At 36.7% G+C, this 22,528-nt stretch overlaps 3 protein-coding genes across 5 annotated transcripts in view; 2 read left to right on the top strand and 1 right to left on the bottom strand.

Annotated features, from left to right (window-relative positions):
• Positions 1-202: 202 nt before the first annotated feature.
• cbln10 (cerebellin 10) lies at positions 203-1,722 on the top strand. The gene is made up of 4 exons (XM_067453254.1): positions 203-470; positions 641-724; positions 1,021-1,140; positions 1,228-1,722. The coding sequence occupies exons 1-4, from the start codon at positions 302-304 to the stop codon at positions 1,509-1,511; spliced, it is 657 nt and encodes a 218-aa protein (XP_067309355.1). The 5' UTR covers positions 203-301; the 3' UTR covers positions 1,512-1,722.
• An 8,579-nt stretch (positions 1,723-10,301) lies between these two features.
• LOC137088981 (cerebellin-2) lies at positions 10,302-12,182 on the top strand. The gene is made up of 4 exons (XM_067452388.1): positions 10,302-10,524; positions 10,643-10,726; positions 11,149-11,286; positions 11,377-12,182. Exons 1-4 carry the CDS (start codon positions 10,365-10,367, stop codon positions 11,661-11,663), a joined length of 669 nt encoding a protein of 222 aa, XP_067308489.1. The 5' UTR covers positions 10,302-10,364; the 3' UTR covers positions 11,664-12,182.
• The window catches only part of tep1 (telomerase-associated protein 1), a 32,805-nt gene continuing 22,426 nt past the window's right edge, over positions 12,150-22,528 (bottom strand). For all 3 annotated transcript variants that reach the window (XM_067452385.1, XM_067452386.1, XM_067452387.1), the window contains exons 40-55: positions 22,442-22,498; positions 20,203-20,338; positions 19,768-20,001; positions 19,324-19,481; positions 19,122-19,229; positions 18,924-19,028; positions 18,699-18,828; positions 18,497-18,582; positions 15,826-15,961; positions 15,581-15,711; positions 15,338-15,459; positions 14,849-14,986; positions 14,205-14,304; positions 13,730-14,120; positions 12,388-12,470; positions 12,150-12,290 (exon numbers count right to left, since the gene is read on the bottom strand). In XM_067452385.1, coding sequence (XP_067308486.1) covers positions 12,150-12,290; positions 12,388-12,470; positions 13,730-14,120; positions 14,205-14,304; positions 14,849-14,986; positions 15,338-15,459; positions 15,581-15,711; positions 15,826-15,961; positions 18,497-18,582; positions 18,699-18,828; positions 18,924-19,028; positions 19,122-19,229; positions 19,324-19,481; positions 19,768-20,001; positions 20,203-20,338; positions 22,442-22,498 — 2,256 coding nt within the window. The remainder of the gene's footprint in view (positions 12,291-12,387; positions 12,471-13,729; positions 14,121-14,204; positions 14,305-14,848; positions 14,987-15,337; positions 15,460-15,580; positions 15,712-15,825; positions 15,962-18,496; positions 18,583-18,698; positions 18,829-18,923; positions 19,029-19,121; positions 19,230-19,323; positions 19,482-19,767; positions 20,002-20,202; positions 20,339-22,441; positions 22,499-22,528) is intronic.

The raw sequence follows: 22,528 nt of genomic DNA, 5'->3' as shown, positions 1-22,528 counted from the left end.
AAACATAGGGAACAAATCCTGGCTGTGATTATTCTAATAAAAGGGTTAAACATAATCATAACACATAACACAATACAGTGGTACTTACTACCATCCAAACAAGCTTTTAAGTTGCCATATTGTACAGGGAAATATCATCACGCATTATCAGTTTTTTGTCAGCTATGTCACATGACACACCAATTATTGCTTCAAAATGCAGTCCAAAGTCTCTTGTTCCGTCTAAACAAGTGCAGAAGTTGTGATCTTTAAGATAAGAGAATGTTATTCAGTTGATACATAACAGACAGAACAATAAATAATGTTGCTTTTTATAACAGTTTTAACGCTCAATGTGTGGGCTATACCAGCAGATGATTTATTAACACCAAACATAAACATCCTCGAAGAACTGAGGAAGATAAAGATCATGGAAACAAGGATGGAATCTATGGAGAAGGAATTGGAGCGACTAAGAACGGAAAACACAGGTAACACTGCTGACAAATGTGAAGAATTGTAAATAGGTTGGTAGTTTTAGTTCAATAAGTATTTTTATTCTATTTAAGTTTTGAATGATTTAAAAGTAAATTGGTAAAATGGTCTTGTTCAATGTTCATGAATGCACTGAATAGTTCATTATATATTTTTTTTATTTTAGCACAAGCAAAGAAGCTGGAAGAGTTTCATGTTACAATGAATGACAGAAAGATCAAAATGGATGAAATAATGAAACAAAATGAAGGTAATGCAACTTAAAGATTACAATTTTGTTTATTAACAATTATACAAGACTCCTAAATGTTTTAGCATTTGCATATACTTACAGTGCTGCTGTAACTAAATGGCCACAACAAACCTGATATTTAAATGTTGACTAAATGTATTTCTCAATGCTGAATTGTGATTTATATATTCATATTTTCATTTAAGCTTTGTAATCCTATAAGGTAATGCCTTTTATAAAGAATCTCAGTTATCATGAATCTAATTAAATATCTTCTAATAATGTAATCTACATTTACATATTTTACATTTTAGTTTCAAAAGTGGCTTTCTCCGTTTCTTTGTCCTCCTCTAATGGACCACACAGCAGTTTACAAACCCTGATGTACAAACACATCTTCCTCAACACTGGAGATGGCTATGATGCAAATACAGGTATAGTATAATATATATATTCATATACTGTGAAAGATTTTTTTTTCTTCAATCCTGAGTAATTTATCTTTTTTTTTTCGGATACAGGAATCTTTACAGCACCCATGAAGGGAGTGTATGTCTTCATGGTTTTCTCTAAGGCCCATGGAAGTCAAGATAAAGCGGTTGTCGCAGGCTTGTTTAAGAACGGCCAGCATGAAATTTCTACATATGCACGTCAAGACGGTGGTTTTATCGGCTCTTCAAACGGAGTTTCTCTGCTGCTGGAAAAGGGGGATAAAATATGTGTAAATCTTTATCCTGGATATTGGATTTTTGACAATGAACACCATCACAGCACGTTTAGTGGACATCTGCTTTTCCCCATGTGATCACAACTGCATTTTTGAACATCAAGAGTGTATCATACAAGATGTTCAATTCACTTTTTTTGAGTGGATGAATTTGATCAAATATTCAGCAAATTTGGTACTAACTATCACCTTTTTTTATGGCATCTACACTGTAACAATTTTTTTCAAGATTTGCTGTTACAAAATGTGTTCTTTTGGTGATTAAATTAAAATGGATATTTAGATAATATTTTGAGTTTCTGTTAATTAAACAAAATATCCTTCATTGTTTTAACAATTAAAAAAATAATAATTAATCCATAGACTAAACAAACTAGGTTACTTAAAGTTAAACCAACAATATTGTTTTACATTGTCAGTATACTAACAAGGGCTTTCTCTAAAACCTTTGGACATCAAAATAGGCTTTATTGTAAATATATGGTGAAAGTATATGATAGGACTATAGACTATAACATAGGTTCTTTAAATAATTTTTCTGACCATTCTCAAAACTTTTTCTTCAGGTAACAACAAATGGTTCTTCTTGATCCCTTTATTTTTTAAGGAAAGGGATTTAAAATAGTAAACTTTGGGTGTCACATTATAATGGTTGTTACAAGCACTCAAATCCCTTTCCATTTCATTGTGACTTCTTAAAATAAATACTGGTTTGTTTTTTAGTCCAAAGTCTATCGGGCAGTTTAAACAATTACACAAGTTGTGGTCTTTGAGACTAGGAGAATGACAACTCGGTTAAAATACCACTTAATATCTGACAGGAAAATAAATAATGCTGCTTTTTATAATAGTTTTAATGTGTTGGCTATACCAGCAGATGATGCACTTTCACCAACCATAAACATCCTTGAAGAACTGGGGAAGATGACAAGGAGAAGGAAATCGAGGGACTAAGAACAGAAAACACATGTGAAATGACTTGACCTGAACCAACTTGACCTGAAGCAACCAGCCTAGACAACAGTTATACAAGGAACAATACTCAACAAAAGAACAAGGCAAACACAAGGGCTTAAATACACGACTAATAACTCAACAAGACACACCTGTGAACAATCAAGACAATGAACCAATGATAACATGACTTAAGAGACAAGGGTCTCAATCAGCTCTCTAGTTCAGTATTCAGAGTTTCACTGATCAGGGAGTCAGCCCATTGACTTATGTCCTGATCAGTGCTCTGAATACTGAACTAGGGAGCTGATTGAGACGCAGGTTAAGAAAGCATATGCCATGGTCACATGAGGGCTCAATGGAATCACATGACAAAGCAGGAAACATTACACTGAACATAACAAAAAGAGAACATGAAACATGAACATGAAACAAAACTAAAATACAGCATGACACATTTTCAACAAAACTCCTTAGTTTGGTACTTTGGTTTTGTCTACGTAGGTTACAACCATAAAAATGATTTCCAGTGCATTTGTAATTTGTAACATGTTTCGTTTTAGTTTAAAAAACAACTATCTGAAACATCTTGAATGATTTGTAAGTAAATTGGTAAATATTTGTTCTTGTTCAATGTTCGTGTCTGGCTGAAAAGTACATTTTTATATTATTTCAGCACAAGCAAAGAAGCTGAAGGAGTTACAATGTTACAATGAATGAACTGATTAAAAAAATGAAGGTAAAATGACAAATTATAATTTTACAAATGAGAACAATAACCCGTTATATCGCTATTGTACTGCCATTTTTAAAGGTGCCCTAGAATGAAAATTTGAATGAACCTTGCCATAGTGAAATAATAAGAGTTCAGTACATGGACATCACATACTGTGAGTCTCAAGCACCATTGCCTCCTCCTCATATGTAAATCTCGTAAATCAAAAACTCCACGGAAAAAAAGTGCAACATAAAGCATTGGGGATATTTTATATGCACACACCCAACATTTGAATATGTCCAAACAAGCCGAATCTACTGATGGTAAACAAGACACTCAAAGATATGGTTGAGGTTTATTATAATCGGATACCACAACAAATCGTTTGTTTTTTGGGCCATTTCAAGCAAGCTTCACTCAGCGTCTTAAACTGAAGAAAGGGGCAATTACAACTATATTCCTGCAAGCAGTAAGTAATTTATCCACTTATTGTCTAGCTGATTAAATAATTTCTGATTAAATTGAAAGTTTCTTAGAAACCGCATTGTCTAGATGACGCAATATGCTTGCAGGGTTGCCAACTCTCACGCATCTGGCGTGATTCTCACGCTTTCAGGCTCTGTCTCACGCTCTCACTCCGCCCAACTCAATCTCACGCCAAATTGCCAAACCTGCTTTTGATATTAAACAAAGCTATAAGCTTTAATTTTTTTAAATGTGTTTTAATGAAATTCAAACAATACATAGCGTTTTGGCGCTAATGTGGCATAATGTTAAAGCCAGAGGCGTTGAAAAGCGGAGTTGCATGCTCTCGTCTCCCTGCGGTGCGCGCTGGTCACGTGAACCATGAGCGCTCAATACTTCTAGCGCTGTGCCAATGAATTTAAATGGCTTAAGCGGATACACAACAGTTTCACCATATAGATGTTTGCTGCAAGTTTTGGTAAACAGTACAGCTTAGTGTTTATTGATTATTAAGTCAGCCATATTTACAGGATCGTTTTATTATGGAGAGTGATAGAGATGCAACATTGTTAACATTAATGTTATTCTTGTATTTAGCCCTCAGGTATTCCTTACTAATAGGTCACACTCATACTCATTAAATTATATTTATTGAATATTTTGAGGAGATCTTTTGGTACTAAATACTATTTTTGCAACAATTATTTTCAATAAATGACCACTTAAAATATTTTTCTTCTAATATTTGTATTTCTTCTAAAATTTATATTACAATTAGTGTAGTAATTAATATTAAAATGGAGAATTCCAATTCAAAGAGGCAAATTAGAGTCATTTTGTGGCTAAAAAATATTAATGTTTATTTGTAATGCCATTAGGTGCCTTATGGCTCTTTAATAAATATACATGTATCTAATCTAGTTGCTCAAAAATATATTGCAGTCTTTGCATTCTAATAAATATTTAGATATGATGATCAAACACTAGATTTCTTTAAATGTGAATTTTCAAAACTTAAATAACTTGCATCCTAATCTTTTTAATGAATAATGATACTTATATAAGCAGTCACAAGTGAATATTAAGGAATGGCACATATAATTTGACCCAAGAAATCTTTAAACTAGTGCCAAAACAAACATATTATTATGTACAGTATATATACTAGATATAAACTGATACTGAATCAAGATCAAAAGCATTACCCCCCCCCCCCCCCCCCCCCCCGGCCCCCAAAAAATCTCACTCCAACCTGAACTTAAAAGTTGGCAACCCTGTGCTTGTACAGTAACAATAGGAAACTCCAAGTACAAAACGAAATAGTGTGTCTAATGACAAAGGGTAATATTATTTTGTATTACAAAATACATCCGTAGATACCATTCACTCGATCCTTCTAGCAAACGTCACCTTTTCCACCATATAAGTTAAAACGATAGTCAAAGGAGATTGCTGGATAGTCTAGGTGCTTTCACATCTCTAGTTCGGTTCATTTGGTCCGAACCAAGGGCAAACAATTATACATTGTTGCATTTTTCAGATTTTTTGGTTCCTTTTCACACCACACTGATTGCTTTGGTCCGAACCAGTTGAAACGAACCAAAACGCAGGCATGTGACAACATCCACATCACTCATTGGCCATGGCGTATTTCCTAAACTGCTTTTCGATTGGTCAGAATTTACATGTGGGAAAATTCCAACAGGAGAGGCAAAGCCAGCAAACTATAATAACACTATGGAGAGACGACTACGCGGGCCAGTTTTGTCCCTGGCCATAATCTACTACACTGTGTGTATTTACCACAGTATGCAAACAAAACATTTCTATAATGAAGCGCGGATGCGACGTGAAAACAACGTTCTAATGCACTGCAGACGGCGAGCGCGCATCGCTCGTCACTTCAAGAGGAGGCGTGCATTAATTATTAACTCTTGACATGCTTCCATCTTCCGAAAATATTGCCAACGATCTATCAGGTAATAATGTCATACACACAATGTCAGCGCAGCTAACTACGGCAGCTGGTTTAGTCCAAAAATGACCAGCACTTTTGCAGTTGGTTCTGTTCGAGGTCGGATCACGTTCTCACCACAAACAAACCGCTCCAGAGTTCGTTTGAAATCGTACTGAGACCACCTTTTCAAGGAGGTCTCGGTACGCTTGTTTGGTCCGCTTTTGGTGCGCACCCGAGTGCGATTGCTGCTTTCAGACCTGACCAAACGAACCGCACCAAAGAGGGAAACGAACTCTAGTACGATTCAACCGAACTATGAGGCAGGTGTGAAAGCACCCTAAGGGTGCGTTCACACTTGTCATGTTTGGTTCGATTAAAACGAACCCTGGTGCGGTTGCTCGGTTAGTGCGGTTCATTTGAACATATGTGAACGCTGCCAGCCGAACTCTGGTGCGCACCAAACAAGCGGACCGAGACCGCTAAAAAGATGGGTCTCGGTCCGCTTCCAAACGAACTCTGGTGCGGTTCGATTGATATATGAACGCAACACGGACCAAAGACATGCAAACGGACCAAAAACCGGACGTATAATGTCACAAGATGCCACGCATAATGCAGCTGATTTGACGACGCGGAAAGATCGGTGTACGTTATCCAAAATGAGTAACTTTAACGTTAGAGGGCAAACGTAGAGCAACGAGGAAGAGCCTCATCAATATTTGGTCTGACGAGCATGTTTCGAAAATGCTAGAAAAAACACACAAAAAGCATACCTGGCTCTTCTCATCAAAGTTCCTGTGTTGCCCATTATTAGCAGGTAAGTTACAGACGACAGAACGGCCGTCTCTTTTGCATAAGAGACGCCCGACTCTTTTCTGCACAACGGAGGAAATCCTGCTGCTGTTTTGAATGTTTTGAACATTTTATGAGCTCTTCATGAGTTCTCAGCGGGTAAAAATAATGCCACATGTACACGCATAAAATGATCGCGTTTAATCCAGCACACGGCGTTGTTTTGAACATTTCATGAGCTCTTCATGAGTTCTCTGGTAAAAAAATAATGCCATATGTACACGCATAAAATGCCCGCGCGTGTAATCCGCACACAGCATTGTTTTGCATGTTGGGTAAACGAGCTCATACGTCATATAAACCGACCAATCAGGTTGTGAGCGTCTCCCTGTGCCTTTGGTTCGGTAACTTTAGGTTCGCTGTTAAAAATGCTCGTGTGAACGCTAAGCGGACCAGGGGCCTGTACCATGAAGCTGGTTTAGCTGGCTAGCCTGATTTGTTTAAGCTTAGTTTGTGCCAATCCTGGGTTTTAGGTACCATTAAAGGGGTTTGGCTTTTAGCTGTGTTCATCGCCATAGTAACTTATGCTCTACGGCTAACCTGCTCCAGGGCAGGTTATGTTCTGGATTAGAGATCTCAAACTGAAATTGGGCCAATCAGCTGTGAGTAAAGTGACACACCTCTGATGCAGTAAAGCCACTCCCCCTGTTTCTGCTCCAAATTAAAGGTCATTACATAGCAAATGGTTTTAAAGACTAAAGCGTCTTGCTTTTAACAATGCTTATTTATAATAATATTAATTTTGAATGATTTACTTATAATTTATGTAATTATTATACCTTAAATCAATTACACATTTATCATTTTAGTTAATCAATCATTAATAGGCACTTTGTTAAAATTAATACATAAGTCATATAAATAACATCACCTGCATAAAGTCATATGGACAAAGTTTTAAAATCAATAAATAAAAATAGCCTATAAAAAAAAGATGCTCACTGAGCTTAAATGTTTTATTTTCTCTATATCAACTAAACTAACTTCATAACTTTTACTTGCATTGACGTATACAAATTTTTCTTAAAGTTGTCCTATTTCATAAACAGCTTTTCTTCTTGCTGTGTATTTTTTTATTTTTTATTCTTAATATTTTTCAATCATGCAATATTCTGCAGAAGAGAGAAATTAATCTCACTGATTGTCTCGCGAGAAGTGAATCTCAGTTCCACAGCGTGTGATTGGCTGTTCACTGCTGATGTCACAGCTAAACTCCTGAAGTCAGGATCAAAGCCTGAGTTGACAAAGAAAGCTGATGATCAGCATCATGGGACCAACAAAGCCTTAATACAATGGTTTGGTTTTGTCAACTCGAAACTAATCCTTTAACCCTGAGTTTGTTAAACTACCATCATGGTACAGGCCCCAGGACTATTATGTTTGTTTTTGTTTTTTGGTCCGGACCAAACTAACCAAACGAACCGAACTACAAGTGTGAACGCACCCTAAGGGTGTTTTTCACAGAAAAGCTCTGTTTGGGGGATTTGATTACTTCAAATCAAATCTCGAGCTCTTTCTTGCATGCCGATGATCTGAAAACACCAATAAACAAGTAAGCTGCATTTTATCAATCTCCATTTGAGATGTTCTGCTTAAAGGGGGGGTGAAATGCTGTTTCATGCATACTGAGCTTTTTACACTGTTAAAGACTTGGATTCCCATCCTAAACATAGACAAAGTTTCAAAAACTAATGTTGGACATTTGATGGATTATTTCTTTGTCAAAAATACTCCTTCCGGTTTCTCACAAGTTTCGGAGAGTTTTTTTCGAGTATGGGTCGGCTTGACGTCGATAGAGCGGAAGGTCCTTGTATGGGCCATACGGGGACAATTTAACATATTGTTTCAAATCATTCTAGGGCACCTTTAAAGAATCTAAATGATATACTGTCTCATAAGGTAAATCTTAAAAGTGAGTCCAATTAAATTATGTGTAATTTAATTTACATATTTTGCATTTTAGTTTCAAAAGTGGCTTTCTTAGCTTCTCTGTCCACCTCTGACCACACAGCAGTTTACAAACCCAGTACAAAAACATATTCCTCAATACTGGAGACGCTTGTAATGCCAATACAGGTAGGCTACAGTAAATCACTTCATGTGCTGTGAATGTCACTTTTTTTTAAATCCTGATTGATCTACATTTTTTTTTTTTTTTTCGGATGCAGGAATCTTAACAGCACCCATGAAGGGAGTGTATGTATTCAGGTTTTTTTCTAAAGCCTGGAAGTCCAGATAAGTTGCTTGCTAAAGGCTTGTTTAAGAACGGCCAGCATGAAATTTCCACAAATGCACGTCAAGACGGTGGTTTTATCGTCTCTTTAAATGGAGTTTCTCTGCTGCTGGAAAAGGGGGATAAAATATGTGTAAATCTCTATGGTAGTTTTTGGATGGCAGACTATGAATACCATTATAGCATTAGTGGACATCTGCTTTTCCCCATGTGATCACAACCTATAGTGCATCTTTGAACATCTAGACTAATCAAGATGTTTAATGCACATATATATTTTTTTCTGTCTAAATAAATTATACTTCAAATGAAGGGCTTTTAAAATCTATGTTAAAAGGCCCTATTTGACACAAGTGTGTCAATGTGTCAAATGTAACCCATAAAAGCATTTTATCAAAATAGTAAACCGGGTGTGGCATTATTCCATGATCTAATGCTCTTTTACTATAGCCACTCATCTTCACTCTCTTAATGTAAGAGAACAATATAGAAAAAAATGGAATGGGCAAAATGTTGTTAAAGTAGATTAAGTAAAGCAAACATAAACATAAATACTTCACAAAAAAGATGAAGATAATGGAAACAAGATTGGAATCTATGGAGAAGGAAATGGAATGACACAGGTAATGTGACTGCTGAAAAATGAGATAAACATCAATTTCCAAACAAAAACTCTTAAGCAAAAGGTAACCAAGTTGGTTCCATTTCCAAAAGACAGATTAACAAGTCCATAAAAATGGTTTCTTCTAACAGCACTAACCTTTGTAATTTTTCTTACTTTATTTTTTACTGTATAGGCTACTTTATTACAGTCAAACCAAAATGTATTCAGACAGCTTCAACATTTTCATAGTTTATTTAGAACTTTAGGTTTGACTGTATTTTAGCATGAAAAGAAGATGGAGGTCTTATAGGTTACAACAAGTTGACTAACTAAACAAAATAAAGGCAAAGGAACAAATTAGGCTACATTTACTAACATCCTATCTTACCATTAGAAACGTATTGTATAAAGTGATTTATCATTATCACTTCATAATCACAATTATTGTTATTATAGCAAAAACAAAAGAGCTAGGAGATCTTGTGTTGAACAACAAATGACAAATACATAAAAATGGATGAACTGAAGGTAATGTAACTACAGTATGTATACTGTCAATTTTGCTCAATAAAAATCATCCAAGACTCAAATGGTTTGCATTTTCAGGGCTGCCTACAATACCCACAAAATTCAAATAATTTATCAATGTTAATTTATATTTAATTTAGGCCTAATGTCATCATGTAGCACCTTTAATGGACATCTGCTTTTCCCCATGTAATCAAAACAAATATAGCATTTGGAAATCAAAATAGGCCTATTTGGAAAAAAATACAGTTTGTTTCATTTTCACTATTGAAAAGAACTTGTACACTGTAAAACTACATTTCTTGATTTGCATATAACATTTTAGCATCAATGTACATTTTAAACAATGTTAAAAGGCCCTAGATGAAGCTCTGAAATCTGAATTAAACACGAATAAGAAGGAAATAGAATGTAAGCATTATCCAATAGAAATTATAGTTGAACAACATGAAAAAATAAGTATTTTGAAAAATAATGAGGGGAAAGAGCACAATATTGTGTAATAGTTCCGTACGCAGTCCAAAGTCTATACTAGAAAGTTTAAACAATTAAGCAAGATGTTGTTCTATTTGAAAGACAAATTCAGTTGATGCAGTACATTGCTCGCTAACAGCAGCAACATGTGGATTCTTACAACCATTGTAATGCTAAACGTGTGGGCTATACCAGCAGACGATGTACTTTCACCAAACATAAACATCCTTGAAGAAGTGGGGAAAATAATGACAAGGATGAGATCTATGGAGAAGGAAATGAAACAACTAAGAACAGACAACGAAGGTAACATAACCAACCCTACATACATGACACAAGAATCTATTTATTTCTTTAGCTTTCATTTACTGTCCATGTATGCACCGAAAATCTGTTTGATTATTATTAATGATTATTATTTTAGCACAAGCAAAAGAACTGAAGATTTTGTACACTACTACGGTTGACACAAAGATCAAAATGGATGAACTAATAAAGCAGAATCAAGGTAACAAATTACAATTTGTAAATCAAGTCACTTTTCAAAGGCTATAAACAGCCCTAGGGAAAAAACCTGAAGGACTGTGAAAACTTTTATACAGTGTATGTATGTAGGCTATATCATTTATTAATGATATATTTATTCAACTCTGTCATCGGAAATAAATACATTTTTAAAATAGAAAAGTTATTCTAAACTGCAATAATATTTCACAATATTAATGTTTTTGATAAATATTGCATTACAGTAAAATTCAATTCACATTTATTTGTATAGCGCTTTTCACAATGCATATTGCTTCAAAGCAACTTTACAGAAAATTACCAACTTTAGTGAAGAAGAAACAAATCTAAACCCCAACCTTTTTAACTGTAGAGTAAATAAATTATATGATCTAATTTAATCTAATGTATGTGTCTATGTCCTAGCTCCTAAAGTGGCTTTCTCAGCCTCTCTGTTGACCTCTTTTGGAGCACAAAGGGTTGGACCCTTTTATAATGGTTTACACACCCTGATTTACAAATACGTCTTCATCAACACTGGAAACGCCTATGATGCAAATACAGGTGAATCAATTCATATAGTGTTAATATCTATCTGCTGTTTTCTATAATTCTCCCATTTGTATGTATCTGATTAAACTTTGTCTGATACAGGAATCTTTACAGCACCGGTGAAGGGAGTGTATGCATTCAGGATTTTCTCAAAGGCCATCGGAGATCCACAGAAAGCTGTTACCGCAGGCCTGTTTAAAAATGACCAGCATATCATTTCTACACATGGACACCAACAGGGTGGTTTTATCAGTTCTTCAAATGGAGTCTCTCTGCTGCTAGAAGAAGGGGATACAGTAAAGGTAAATCTCTATCCTGGCCAATGGATTTTTGACAATGGAGAACACCATCACAGCACATTCAGTGGACATCTGCTTTTCCCCATGTGATCTTGCGGACAGTTTGTTCACCAATAAAAGCTTTTCATACATAAAGGATGTGCAAACCTTAAAAGAAAATAATTTATGGACTATAACTAAATATATATAATTTTCATCTAATAAAGCAAAGAAAATAGTCTTCCTATCATGGCTTAGTTTAAGGCAATAGTATCATTAGTGCAAACCACTTCATGCATGCAAAGTAAATTAAAATGTGTAGAATGCAAAGTTACTAATCATAACTGATTAAAGATAACGAATGTACGGACTATGAGGAAATCATCCTTTCCAGAACAGGAAGTACAATTGACCCTGTGTATCTCCGCAAATGATTTCCTTGGGGTCACGGGGGTTCACCTCCAGCACCTTGACAGGGCTTCCACACACAAACATGCCAACCTGTGAAATACAGAAAAGGAGTGGGAAACAGAAAGGAAATGAAATATACACTGGCATATATGGTGGAGGAGTGAATGCGATTGCAAAGCCACCGCTTCAATATACTGTGAATAAAAGAAAGAATGAATATACCTGTTTCTTAGTGTGTCTGTCCCACAGTTTGACGGATCTGTCATAAGACGCTGAGATGATGAGGCTCTCAGTAAGCCGCAATACACTCACTTTGTCTGTGTGTGCCTATAGAGACCAGTCAACAGCCACCCAATTGATCAGCAACCCATGACTTCAAGACATATGATCTTTATAATTATGAGGAAAGCTAAAGGATACTTGCCGGTTTTCTTTCAGTCCAGGTGGACAGATTAGGTGGCTGGTTAAACCATATGTTCCCTTTATAATCACCGCACACAAAAAAGTCTGTAGAAGAAGGAAAAAAATAATAATTCACAAATGTTCACATAATGACCACTAAAAGGTCAATTGGTCACAGTTCAAATACATTCTCTTAAACCAGTTATTTTATTCATTAACTACTATTTATATGCCATTAATCGGTTAATCTTCCCCCAAAAATATTTATACTCACAATAAAAGAGAGAAATGGACTTGAACAAATGACTTACTTCACGTTTTCACTGACTTGCTTACAAATTATTCATTTGTGTTTTACAGTCAAACCAAAATGTACTCGGACACCTTCAAGATTTTCTCACACTATCAGTTTATTCGCTATAGTTTAGAAAATGGTAATACAATTTTTTTTTAAAGAACTCAGTTATCTGACATTATCAAGATGAATTTGTTCTGACACTCTTTCTATGATAGAAAGGTATGTAATGGATTATCAACCAATAAGCTATCAGCTGTTAAATTTAAGTACACAATTAGATAATACCAATTTAGGTCAATGAATTACCAAGCAATGCTCTATTTTTTATTAATTCTGGTGTGTAAAAGGTCACATTAGCAATAATAAAAAAAACACTTAAGCAAAATCCAGCATAGCATCAGTTTTGGCAGGTCACGTTAGTCAAGCTCGCATCAACTGATTGTCAGCTGTTCACGTCTACCTATAGGAATACGATTACAGCGTACATATAGAAGCTCCTTTAGTACTATCAGCAGTTTTCGCATTTCTCCAGAGCTCATTTATCCTCCTCCACCCCCAGCTCCTCCTCTCGTCTAGTCAGGATTTGGTATTCTGATTCCCCTTGAATCAGACTAAATTCCCAAATTATTTTGTACATTTAATATCAACATTTTGATATTATTTCTGCAATAGATTATGTTGGTTCTGTTTATTTCTGTTCGGGTTATTGCTGCTCTCCCTGCTCTTATCCATACTAGGCTGCTTGGATGTGCAGGGAGTTCTTACCCAGAATAGAACCATACCATCAATCCAATCTGTATACTAATAGTCAATCAATATATTGAATGATAGTGGTCCTGACAGAAACATGGCCATGTCAAAGTGTCTGAATAATTTTGGACTACCAATAAAATTAATAAAAATTTGGGACCACTGTATGAAGATTTTTTGGATATAATATGTAACAGATTACTTTATTTTGCTATCATTATTTTTTTGTGTCTTGCGCCCACTAGTAAAAAAATATATATCTTGTGTCTGAATATTTTTAATTTCACTGTATATTGAAGTTTAAGAACAGGTGTACCATTTTCCACTGCTGCAGCGGTGATCCAGGAGCTAATCTGCGCCCTCTTCCCGTTTGCCATTTGCAGCTGTTCAATCTGTTCCTTGCTAGGTTTCTCCTGCTGCTGCTGCTCCTCCTCCTGCTGCTGCTCCTCCTCCTGCTGCTGCTCCTCCCCCTGCTGCTGCTGCTCCTCCCCCTGCTGCTGCTGCTCCTCCCCCTGCTGCTGCTGCTCCTCCTCCTGCTGCTGCCCCTCCTCCCCCTGCTGCCCCTCTGCCTCCTTCTCCTCGTTCCGCTGGTCCTCCTCCATATTCTCCCACATCTCCTCCTCCTCCTGCTCCAATTCCTCAGGCTTCTTACCCACCACATCTTCACAAAAGGTTAAGTGGTAAGGGTGATCTGGATTCAAAGACAACTGAAAGACAGGCCGTTTCAGATCATGTAGTTTTTAGACATTTTTACAATGTCAGTGTCACATGATAATGACAGATGAACTTACAAGGAGGCCAATATACAGTACACTCTTTTTCTGTCCCCACAGCCAAAAGCTCTTGTTATCATTTGCCATCACGCCAATAGGACGTACCTCGTCTGTCCAGCTACAAGAAAACACACATACTGTACATTAACATTTTATTACCCAATGAAGAAATGCTCTCATTCACTGTGCACTGTTGCATGCATCACATTGCACAGAAAAAGACTTAAAGGTGCAGTGTGTAATATTTATTAGGATCTACTGAAAAATGCAATATATGTTAATACATAACTGTTTTCGGTGGTGTATAAAGACCTTACATAATGAACCGTTATGTTTTTTCAACCTTAGAATGAGCCATTTTTATCTACATACACCGCAGGTCACCTTACAGTGAAGTCGGCATTTTGCTCCATCATGTTTTTTACAATAGCCCTAAATGGATAAACTGCTCTATAGCGCTAGCTACTCTGTGCTCTCTTAGACAATTACATCTTTGTCCTGTGTCGGCCACCATAGTTTCTCTATTTGCTTTGAAAGGGATAGGTGAGCGGTGGGAAGTTGCAATTCGCAACCCCACACTAGATGCCGCTAAAATGTACACAGTGCACCTTTAACTGAAATCTTTCGTAGAAATGTGTAAAAATCCTTTGGTGTTTATTTACTAATAAACTTGTTTGCTTGATGAATTAGTGGAGATCACATCGACAATTGTTCCATTCACACAAAATCCAAACAGACTGCCACAGTAGAACAAAAAGCTCAGGGGATTCTTCAGTGTGTATGAAGACATCTTATCGAGCCTGGAACAAAATAAAATCCACAAATCAAATTGTGTGAAATTGACAAACATTAAATTAGCTACAGGCAGCCACTCAGGGGTGAAGCAATCATTATATTATTCTTTATTAGAGTGTAGTTTTTCTTTAGCAACACTGATTGGTTGAAGCACTATCCAATTGTGTACACAGTCATTTGAATAATGCTCATTTATCATGTCACTTGTGTAGTAGAAAACACAGAGCAGACTCCCTAGACCGTTCAATTTTAAATTGAGCTTGGTCTGGTGATAGTCAGACAAGTGTTAACCATTATTAAAGGTAACAATTTTGCAAAACTGAACTTTGATTGTTAAAAGGGTTAGAAGTCGATACCTCACAATGCAATTCTTAGTGTCCTTCTCCAGTTTCCAGATAAATACAGAGCGGTCGCTGCAACCCACTGCTAGCTGATTGTCTGGCATACCGGTGACTGCACATATGTTGCCATCACTGACCTTAGTGCAACACAAACAGAGCTGTTCATTCAGACATTTCCAAATGAAAGAAGGTAAAGGGCCCTCACATTATATTTTTGCCAACTGATCAAAAATTAATAAACTCCCAACTGACGATTACCTTCTTCCAGTAAACCATTGAATTCTGATGCCAGATCTCCAATCTGCCCATATCATAACCACACACAATGAGTTCATCAGTATCAAGGAAACACACAGCTCTGACACTTCCTTTCTGGCAAGGAGGAGCTTCTGTGGATGATTGTATATAAAAAAGTTATATGTTATAAATGCTTATCTAATGCCAATCTGTAGATTCGTGTGACAGTTTAGTTGAGTTAATTAAGAATGGCCATTTTGCCATACCCATTGCTGTGGTGACAGTCCATGACCTGAGGGAATGATCCATAGAGACAGTGAGAAACTCCGGCAGTCCGGCCTCTTTGCACGCTAAAGCTTGGATTTCTGCACTGTGATCATGCAGACGATTATGATGATGTACCTATGAAAACATAATTTTTGTGAATAAATTAGCAATGCACTGATATTAAAAATCTGGCTGATGGAGATATTTTCATTTTATGGCCAATAACAACAAATGGCGAATATATTAAAATGTTATACCATAATATCAAAATAAAGTAAAACCAGTTATTTTAAAATCTAGAAGCGAATTTTGAGAAATTTTGAGATTTGCAAAAGATTTTTAACACTTACATTTTACACTGTTCAACTATTAAACTAATAGTGTTTTTATAATATTAAACTTGAGTGTTTTTAATGGCTGCAAAGATCATCTAAATTAGGTCAAATTAGGGGACCCTTTACGACAGCGGTCTCAAACTCAATTTACATGGGGGCCGCATCAAGTATTCCACAAAAAAACAAGAGCACAACTGATCCAATCTTCTCCTATCTTTCTCCTATCTTTATTATTAACAGTTCTTCAACATGCATATGTCTTCTGAACATTAACTGTTCCTCTGAATTTGAACATTCCTTTCTGAACATGAATGGTTCATAAAGCATTCTCTTGCCTACTCTATTTTTTTTAATAAAGCGTATAGAAATGAAATCATTATGTAATACTGAAATAATAAAACTATAATAAATAATAGACTAATTCAAAGCAAGGCCGTAACCAGGTCAAACAGAACAGTAAACAGAATTCTAGATTAGTCTCTCTCCGCAACGGCATTACGCGATAGATTGACGCGGCCGTCTATGTATGTGTGTGTGAAAACTGCATGAGCCAAAAGACTGTAAACCCCGCACACTTTGATTTTATTGGCTATCTTAGAGCTGTTAGACCACATTCATTTCGACTGTCTGATCAGCCTCTATTCCTGTCAATCACACGGTGTCAACCAATTATACTGCATGAGGGAGGGCCAAGCTAACTTTCGTTTTCTCACACACACACACACACACACACACTCACACACACACACACACGCACACACACAAACACACACACACACAAGAAGTGAGGCAGAAAGTGTGGCAAGCGAGGCACACACAACGACTCCACAAAAAGATAATTTTCAAAACAACGTGCGGGCCGCACTATCCTGCAGGCCGTGAATTTGAGACCCCTGCTTTTTGATTAAATATCTAGTATCAATTGATCAACGGAAAAAAAGTGCTTCTCAACATAAACCCAAACGTGACGCAAGCGTTGGGGATATTTTATATGCACACCCCCAACATTTGAATATGTCAAAACAAGCCGAATCTACTGATGGTAAACAAGACACTCGAAGATAGCAAAAACGGCTCTCATGAGTCATGACACATGGTTGAGGTTTATTATAATCGGATACCACAACAAATCATTCGTTTGTTCGGCCCATTTCAAGCAAGCTTCACTCAGCGTCTTAAACTGAAGAAAGGGGCAATTACAAATATTCCTGCAAGCAGTAAGTAATTTATCCACTTATTGACTAGCTGATTAAACAATTTCTGATTAAATTGAAAGTTTCTTAGAGAGACCGCATTGTCTAGATCAGGGCTATTCAAATCTTACCCTGGAGGGCCAATGCGGTGCAGAGTTTAGCTCCAACCCTAATCAAACACACCTGAATATGCTAATCAATGTCTTCAAGATCAATAGAAAATCACAGGTGGGTGTGTTTGATCAGGGTTGGAGCTAAACTCTGCACCACATTGGCCCTCCAGGGTAAGATTTGAATAGCCCTGGTCTAGATGATGCAAGATGCTAGTACCATAACAATAGGAAACTCCAAGTACCATACAAAAGTAAATAGTGTGTCTAATGACAAAGGGTAATATTATTTTGTATTACAAAATACAACCGTAGATACCGTTCACTCGATCCTTCTAGCAAACATCACCTTTACCACCATATAAGTTAAAACGATAGTCAGTGGAGATTGCTGAAATGCAGCTTACTTGTTTATTGGTGTTTTCAGATCATCCACGCCGCGCGAGAGAGAGTTCGCGTGCATATGGTTGCCAGATTGGACATGTTTATGTAAAAACCAGAGTGTATACAGGTTTTTTTTTCCACAGAAATACTGTTTGGGACATTTGATTACTGAAATCTGGCAACCGGCGAATGAGAGCTCTCTCGCGTGCGGATGATCTGAAAACACCAATAAACAAGTAAGCTGCATTTTATCAATCTCCAATTGAGATGTTTTGCTTAAAGTGTCATTCAGTTGGTCTGTGTTCTGTCAGGACAGTCAGGACTCATGAGCCGCTTCACTGAACAGCTGAACTGCTGTGAGCTGTTAGCTGGTGAAATAAGCCAATCAGAGCAGAGCTCAACATTAAAATTCATGACCCTTCCAAATAAGGCAAAAACAGAGCAATACATCTTAGGGACAATTTATAGGGTTGTACATGGACCTGTAAAACTGTATCTGGACAATTTTTGCCCTTAAATAAGCCACATACCCTCTATGTAGATATCAGAGAACAATTCAACATAGTGTTTCAAATCCTTCTAAGGCACCTTTAAAGAAAATATAAATAAATGATTAATGAAAAGGATACAGAAGTGAGAGTTGGTTACCTGCAGTGGATGCCAGAGTTTAACAGTTCCATCTTCTGATGTTGAAGCTACCAACAAGTCTTCTGATTTAAAGTTCTCTCCTAGGTCTGTATGGGAAGAAAAAAAATGGTTTAGATAATACAACTTTTTTTTTCTTTGTGAGCAAGACTATTTGGATATCAATCTGCTGTTTGTGTGTATATTTGTGATTTAGTCACAGTACCTGGTTGAGAGACAACTGTGCAGTGATTGAGACGATACTTGTGGGCCTGGATCCTGGTGACTTGCATACCGGATTCCCACTTCCAAACCATCAGCAGTCCATCTGTAGACCCTGCCATTACATGATCCTCCTATAGACAATAAAACGTACATAAATATCAACAGTTCCAATTTTTGTATGTCTTTTTGTGACATGTACTTTGAACTTAAGTTGCAACTGCCTTACCCAACAGCCCAATGTGCTCAAAGATGAATTAGACAGGATCTCTCTCAGCAAACTTCCTGTCTGGATATCCCACATCCTCAGCTTACAATCGCTGGAGCAACTAAGCTGAGGTATGAGAGATGTTTTGTATTTGGTTACAGACACAGAATCAGATGTTATTAAAATTAACTAACTGCACTTTACAAATGATTTTCTTACCACAGCAGATGATGTCCAGGCACATCCCGTAATCCAGTCTCCATGGCAATGGGGAAAAGACCGGGAAAGAACTGGAGGGGAGGAGTTTACGTTCCATATCATCAAAGCCTATTGGAAGAGATCAAGATCAAAATTGAGTGAGAGAGATATTGTTTATTTTTCCATTTTTTTTCTAGTGATAGATGTGGAGTGGACCAAGTACCTGATCTTTCCCTCCTGACAGCAACTCTTCCCCATTAGGACTGAAGGCAAGGCATGCGACCCCTCCATTGTGACCTCTCAAAATACACATCACCTTAGGGTCGATCCAGGGCTTAGAAGTCAATTTACTCTTCAACCACAGAGCAATAGTGAAGTCATCTAAAACAAAATTACATTTTCAATAAAAATAACATTTAAAAAAATATATAAACAACTTCAATAAAAATACATCATGAAAATGGATATTCATTCTGAGATTTGCTAAAGACTAAATATTACAATGTTATTAATTTAATTATTAGTGCTTTTAAATATTAACTTTAAGTGAGTGTTAAATGATGGGAAAGATCATTTAAATTTAAAAATAGGTTGAAATTAGTTTGAAAAATTTAAATATCCAATATGGACCAAAAATCAATCGATAAAATGTTTTATGACCACTGACCAGATGCAGATGCCACACAAGTGGAGTTTTGAGCCAGGGCGAGGATAGCTCCCTTCTGCACACCAAAAGATCCCATCAAAACAAGGCTTTCCAAATTTCCTCCTTTCCTTTCCCAGACTCTGAGATGGTGGTCCATGCCCCCAGACAGCAGCAGCTCTGTTCCTCCACCCTCCATCCACATGAGGCAGAGCATGGACACCTGCAGATGCTTCTCACTGGCCCAGACCTTCTCTCCTTCAGCACAAAACATTTTGAGATAGGTTATATTTCTGTTTACTCACAGTCCTCTCCGTCATTTTTAAGTGGATAGTTTTTTGCACTTTATTCTGTTCATGTTATGGCTTTTGAGAACAAGTAAGATTTTGAAGCAGTTTGAGAACGTGAGTATGTCTGGATGAGCACATTTGTATATGCTGGATGTAAATGTTTTTGTACCTGACTTCAAATTGAACATTTTGATACCCTCTCCATGGTAACCCACAGCGGCGTACCCACTGGCCACAGCCACACACAGAGCATTAGCTTCATCCTCATGTCCGGCGTGCTTTTGCTGCTGCTGCAATACTGGTACCTGCAAATAATGATTAATTAACATTATCCTTATAGGAACACAATAAAACAAAAAAACATTTGCATTTCCTGAAGGAAATATCTATGCTTTCAAGGTAACAAAAGAATAGTGTTGATGTTTCAGGAAAGATCTGGTTCAGCATATAATGAAACACACCAGTGCTGCTTTGGTTGTGTGTGAGAATCAATATCATGTGACAGTCTTTGTAGTGTAAAGAGTGCTATAGTTGGTTTTATTAGATGTGTGGCATTTTTGAGATACATATTATAAGTAGAAAATATGATCCAATTACATGACATGATGATTAATGTGATCACATTTACAAAAAATATATATTCATATTTATGCAACAACAAAACATATATATTTTTTATTAAAAAAGTAATATTTGAATTATCTTCATTTATGCCCCTAAATTAAAAGAATTAATTCACAGCAAATTAAAAAGTTATATTAACAGGCCGTAATATCATTTAAACATATTCAGGTATACAAGTTTACAAAAAAACAACAGATACCACGCCTTGTAATCTGTACTTCAAGCAGTTCAGGCTGAATTCATTGTTGATTTTGATACTTATTTGTCAGGACTCGGGTTTGTATTCTTAATCAGCACTACTGCTGCACACCACTCTCTCACCTGTCTCTCATTTAAGTTTCCCGCTCTTTATTTTGGAGGCAGCTGTGCTGCATCATAATCAGGGCTCTTGCACACTTCTCACCTGTTTCTCCTTTCATTTAATTTCTCACACTATTTAGCTTCCTCTCGTACCTTCCTTCTTTGCCAGAGTGTTTTGACTGCTTTTCTGTCATTCTCGAGCCTCTTAGAGGTTAAATCTATTTTAGTCCTGTCAAGTTTTGATTCTGTTTTGTTTTCCCCTTGTCTGGTCCAGCCCTACAGCTAGTGATGGCCAAATGAAGCGTTTCGAAGCATTATTGCTTTCTGATACAATTGTGTCGAAAATGGTTCATTACTCGAAGCTTCGTTCAGATAGAAATTGCAGCACCATCTCCTGGTGAAGTAAATGTAATGCAACAAAGCTGACAACCATAAAATGCAAGTAGGCTTATGTTCACGCCCCGTTTATTACGGGTTTACCAAGGCGATCAAAGCTGAAACAGTGTTAGTGCTGTGAAACGCATTTATGTAAGAGCATTTTACAGATACTGATGAATTTGTTCACCTTGATAATAAAACATTATCATGATGTGTGTGTGTGTAATTATTTCTTTAGACAAGGACAGATCAGACCAGGTTTAAAAAGTTTTTTTTTTCGTGTTTGGGACATATTCCATTAGGATGTGATGCCCCCACCAATAGAACCCAACACCTATCAGAAGAGAGCCACAGAGACCACTATAATTCCCATTACAACCAATACAATTCCCATTAAAACCATTAAATGCAATAGAATTTCAGTAATGGTTTCTATAGTTTTATTTATTTATTTATTTATTTATTTATTTATTTATTTATTTATTTATTTATTTTATTGTTTTATTTGTTTTTTAGCATGGCAGTATCATGTGTGAAAGCACATAAGAAATACAACCGGCAGGTTTAAAACCTGTCAACACTGATTGGGCTGTCAAAGCAGTCAGGTGGTTCACTACAGTAGTGAAGCAGTGTGTTTGCTTCAGAAGGCATTTTCACGTGACTAGTGACGTAATGATACAAGAGTTTGAAGCAAGCTTCGTAGCATCAGTGTCAGACGTAACATCACTACCTACAGCTCCCTTTTTCTCCTTTTTGGGGATTGGCTTTTGTTATTGAGTCTGTGCCAGTTCTTGGACTGTTCCCTGCCACGCACTTTGCTTGTTTTGTTGGCCCTGAACCTACCTGCATCTTGATCACTCTCCTGATTTGCTCTCTTGCATTACTGCCTCACTGGACTTTCTGCCTGTCCTTGGATTGTGTCTACAGCTATTTCCCCTGACGTGGCAGCTCGGCTGCCCAATTAAATATTGTTTCCTTTTACTTTGCTTTCTGTCCTAATAAATATTTTGAACAGATCTGCTCTTGGGTTCTGTTCTTCCATCCAGCCCCCAGACTTATTATGCTGCTTAGAAGTAGCAATTCTAATTTAAAAACATAAAAAGTACCTTTTTTTCTCCCAGTACAGTGACAGATCGCCCAAGACCACCAGACCAAACATTAACCTATACAACAAAAAAGACAGTGTTTTAGGA

The sequence above is a fragment of the Pseudorasbora parva genome, chromosome 9 (genome assembly GCF_024679245.1).
Source record: "Pseudorasbora parva isolate DD20220531a chromosome 9, ASM2467924v1, whole genome shotgun sequence".
Classification (NCBI taxonomy): Eukaryota; Metazoa; Chordata; class Actinopteri; order Cypriniformes; family Gobionidae; genus Pseudorasbora; species Pseudorasbora parva.
The sequence above is the reverse complement of the archived record's forward strand: the minus strand, read 5'-3'. Positions and strand labels throughout refer to the sequence as shown.

Excerpts from the sequence above, each read along its gene's own strand:
- cbln10 (XM_067453254.1), top strand. The coding sequence starts at position 302 with ATGTTGCTTTTTATAACAGTTTTAACGCTCAATGTGTGGGCTATACCA. Across the intron at positions 471-640 it reads ACTAAGAACGGAAAACACAG|CACAAGCAAAGAAGCTGGAA; the intron begins GTAACACTGCTG and ends TTTTTATTTTAG. Across the intron at positions 1,141-1,227 it reads TGGCTATGATGCAAATACAG|GAATCTTTACAGCACCCATG; the intron begins GTATAGTATAAT and ends TTTCGGATACAG.
- LOC137088981 (XM_067452388.1), top strand. The coding sequence starts at position 10,365 with ATGTGGATTCTTACAACCATTGTAATGCTAAACGTGTGGGCTATACCA. Across the intron at positions 10,727-11,148 it reads ACTAATAAAGCAGAATCAAG|CTCCTAAAGTGGCTTTCTCA; the intron begins GTAACAAATTAC and ends TCTATGTCCTAG. Across the intron at positions 11,287-11,376 it reads CGCCTATGATGCAAATACAG|GAATCTTTACAGCACCGGTG; the intron begins GTGAATCAATTC and ends TGTCTGATACAG.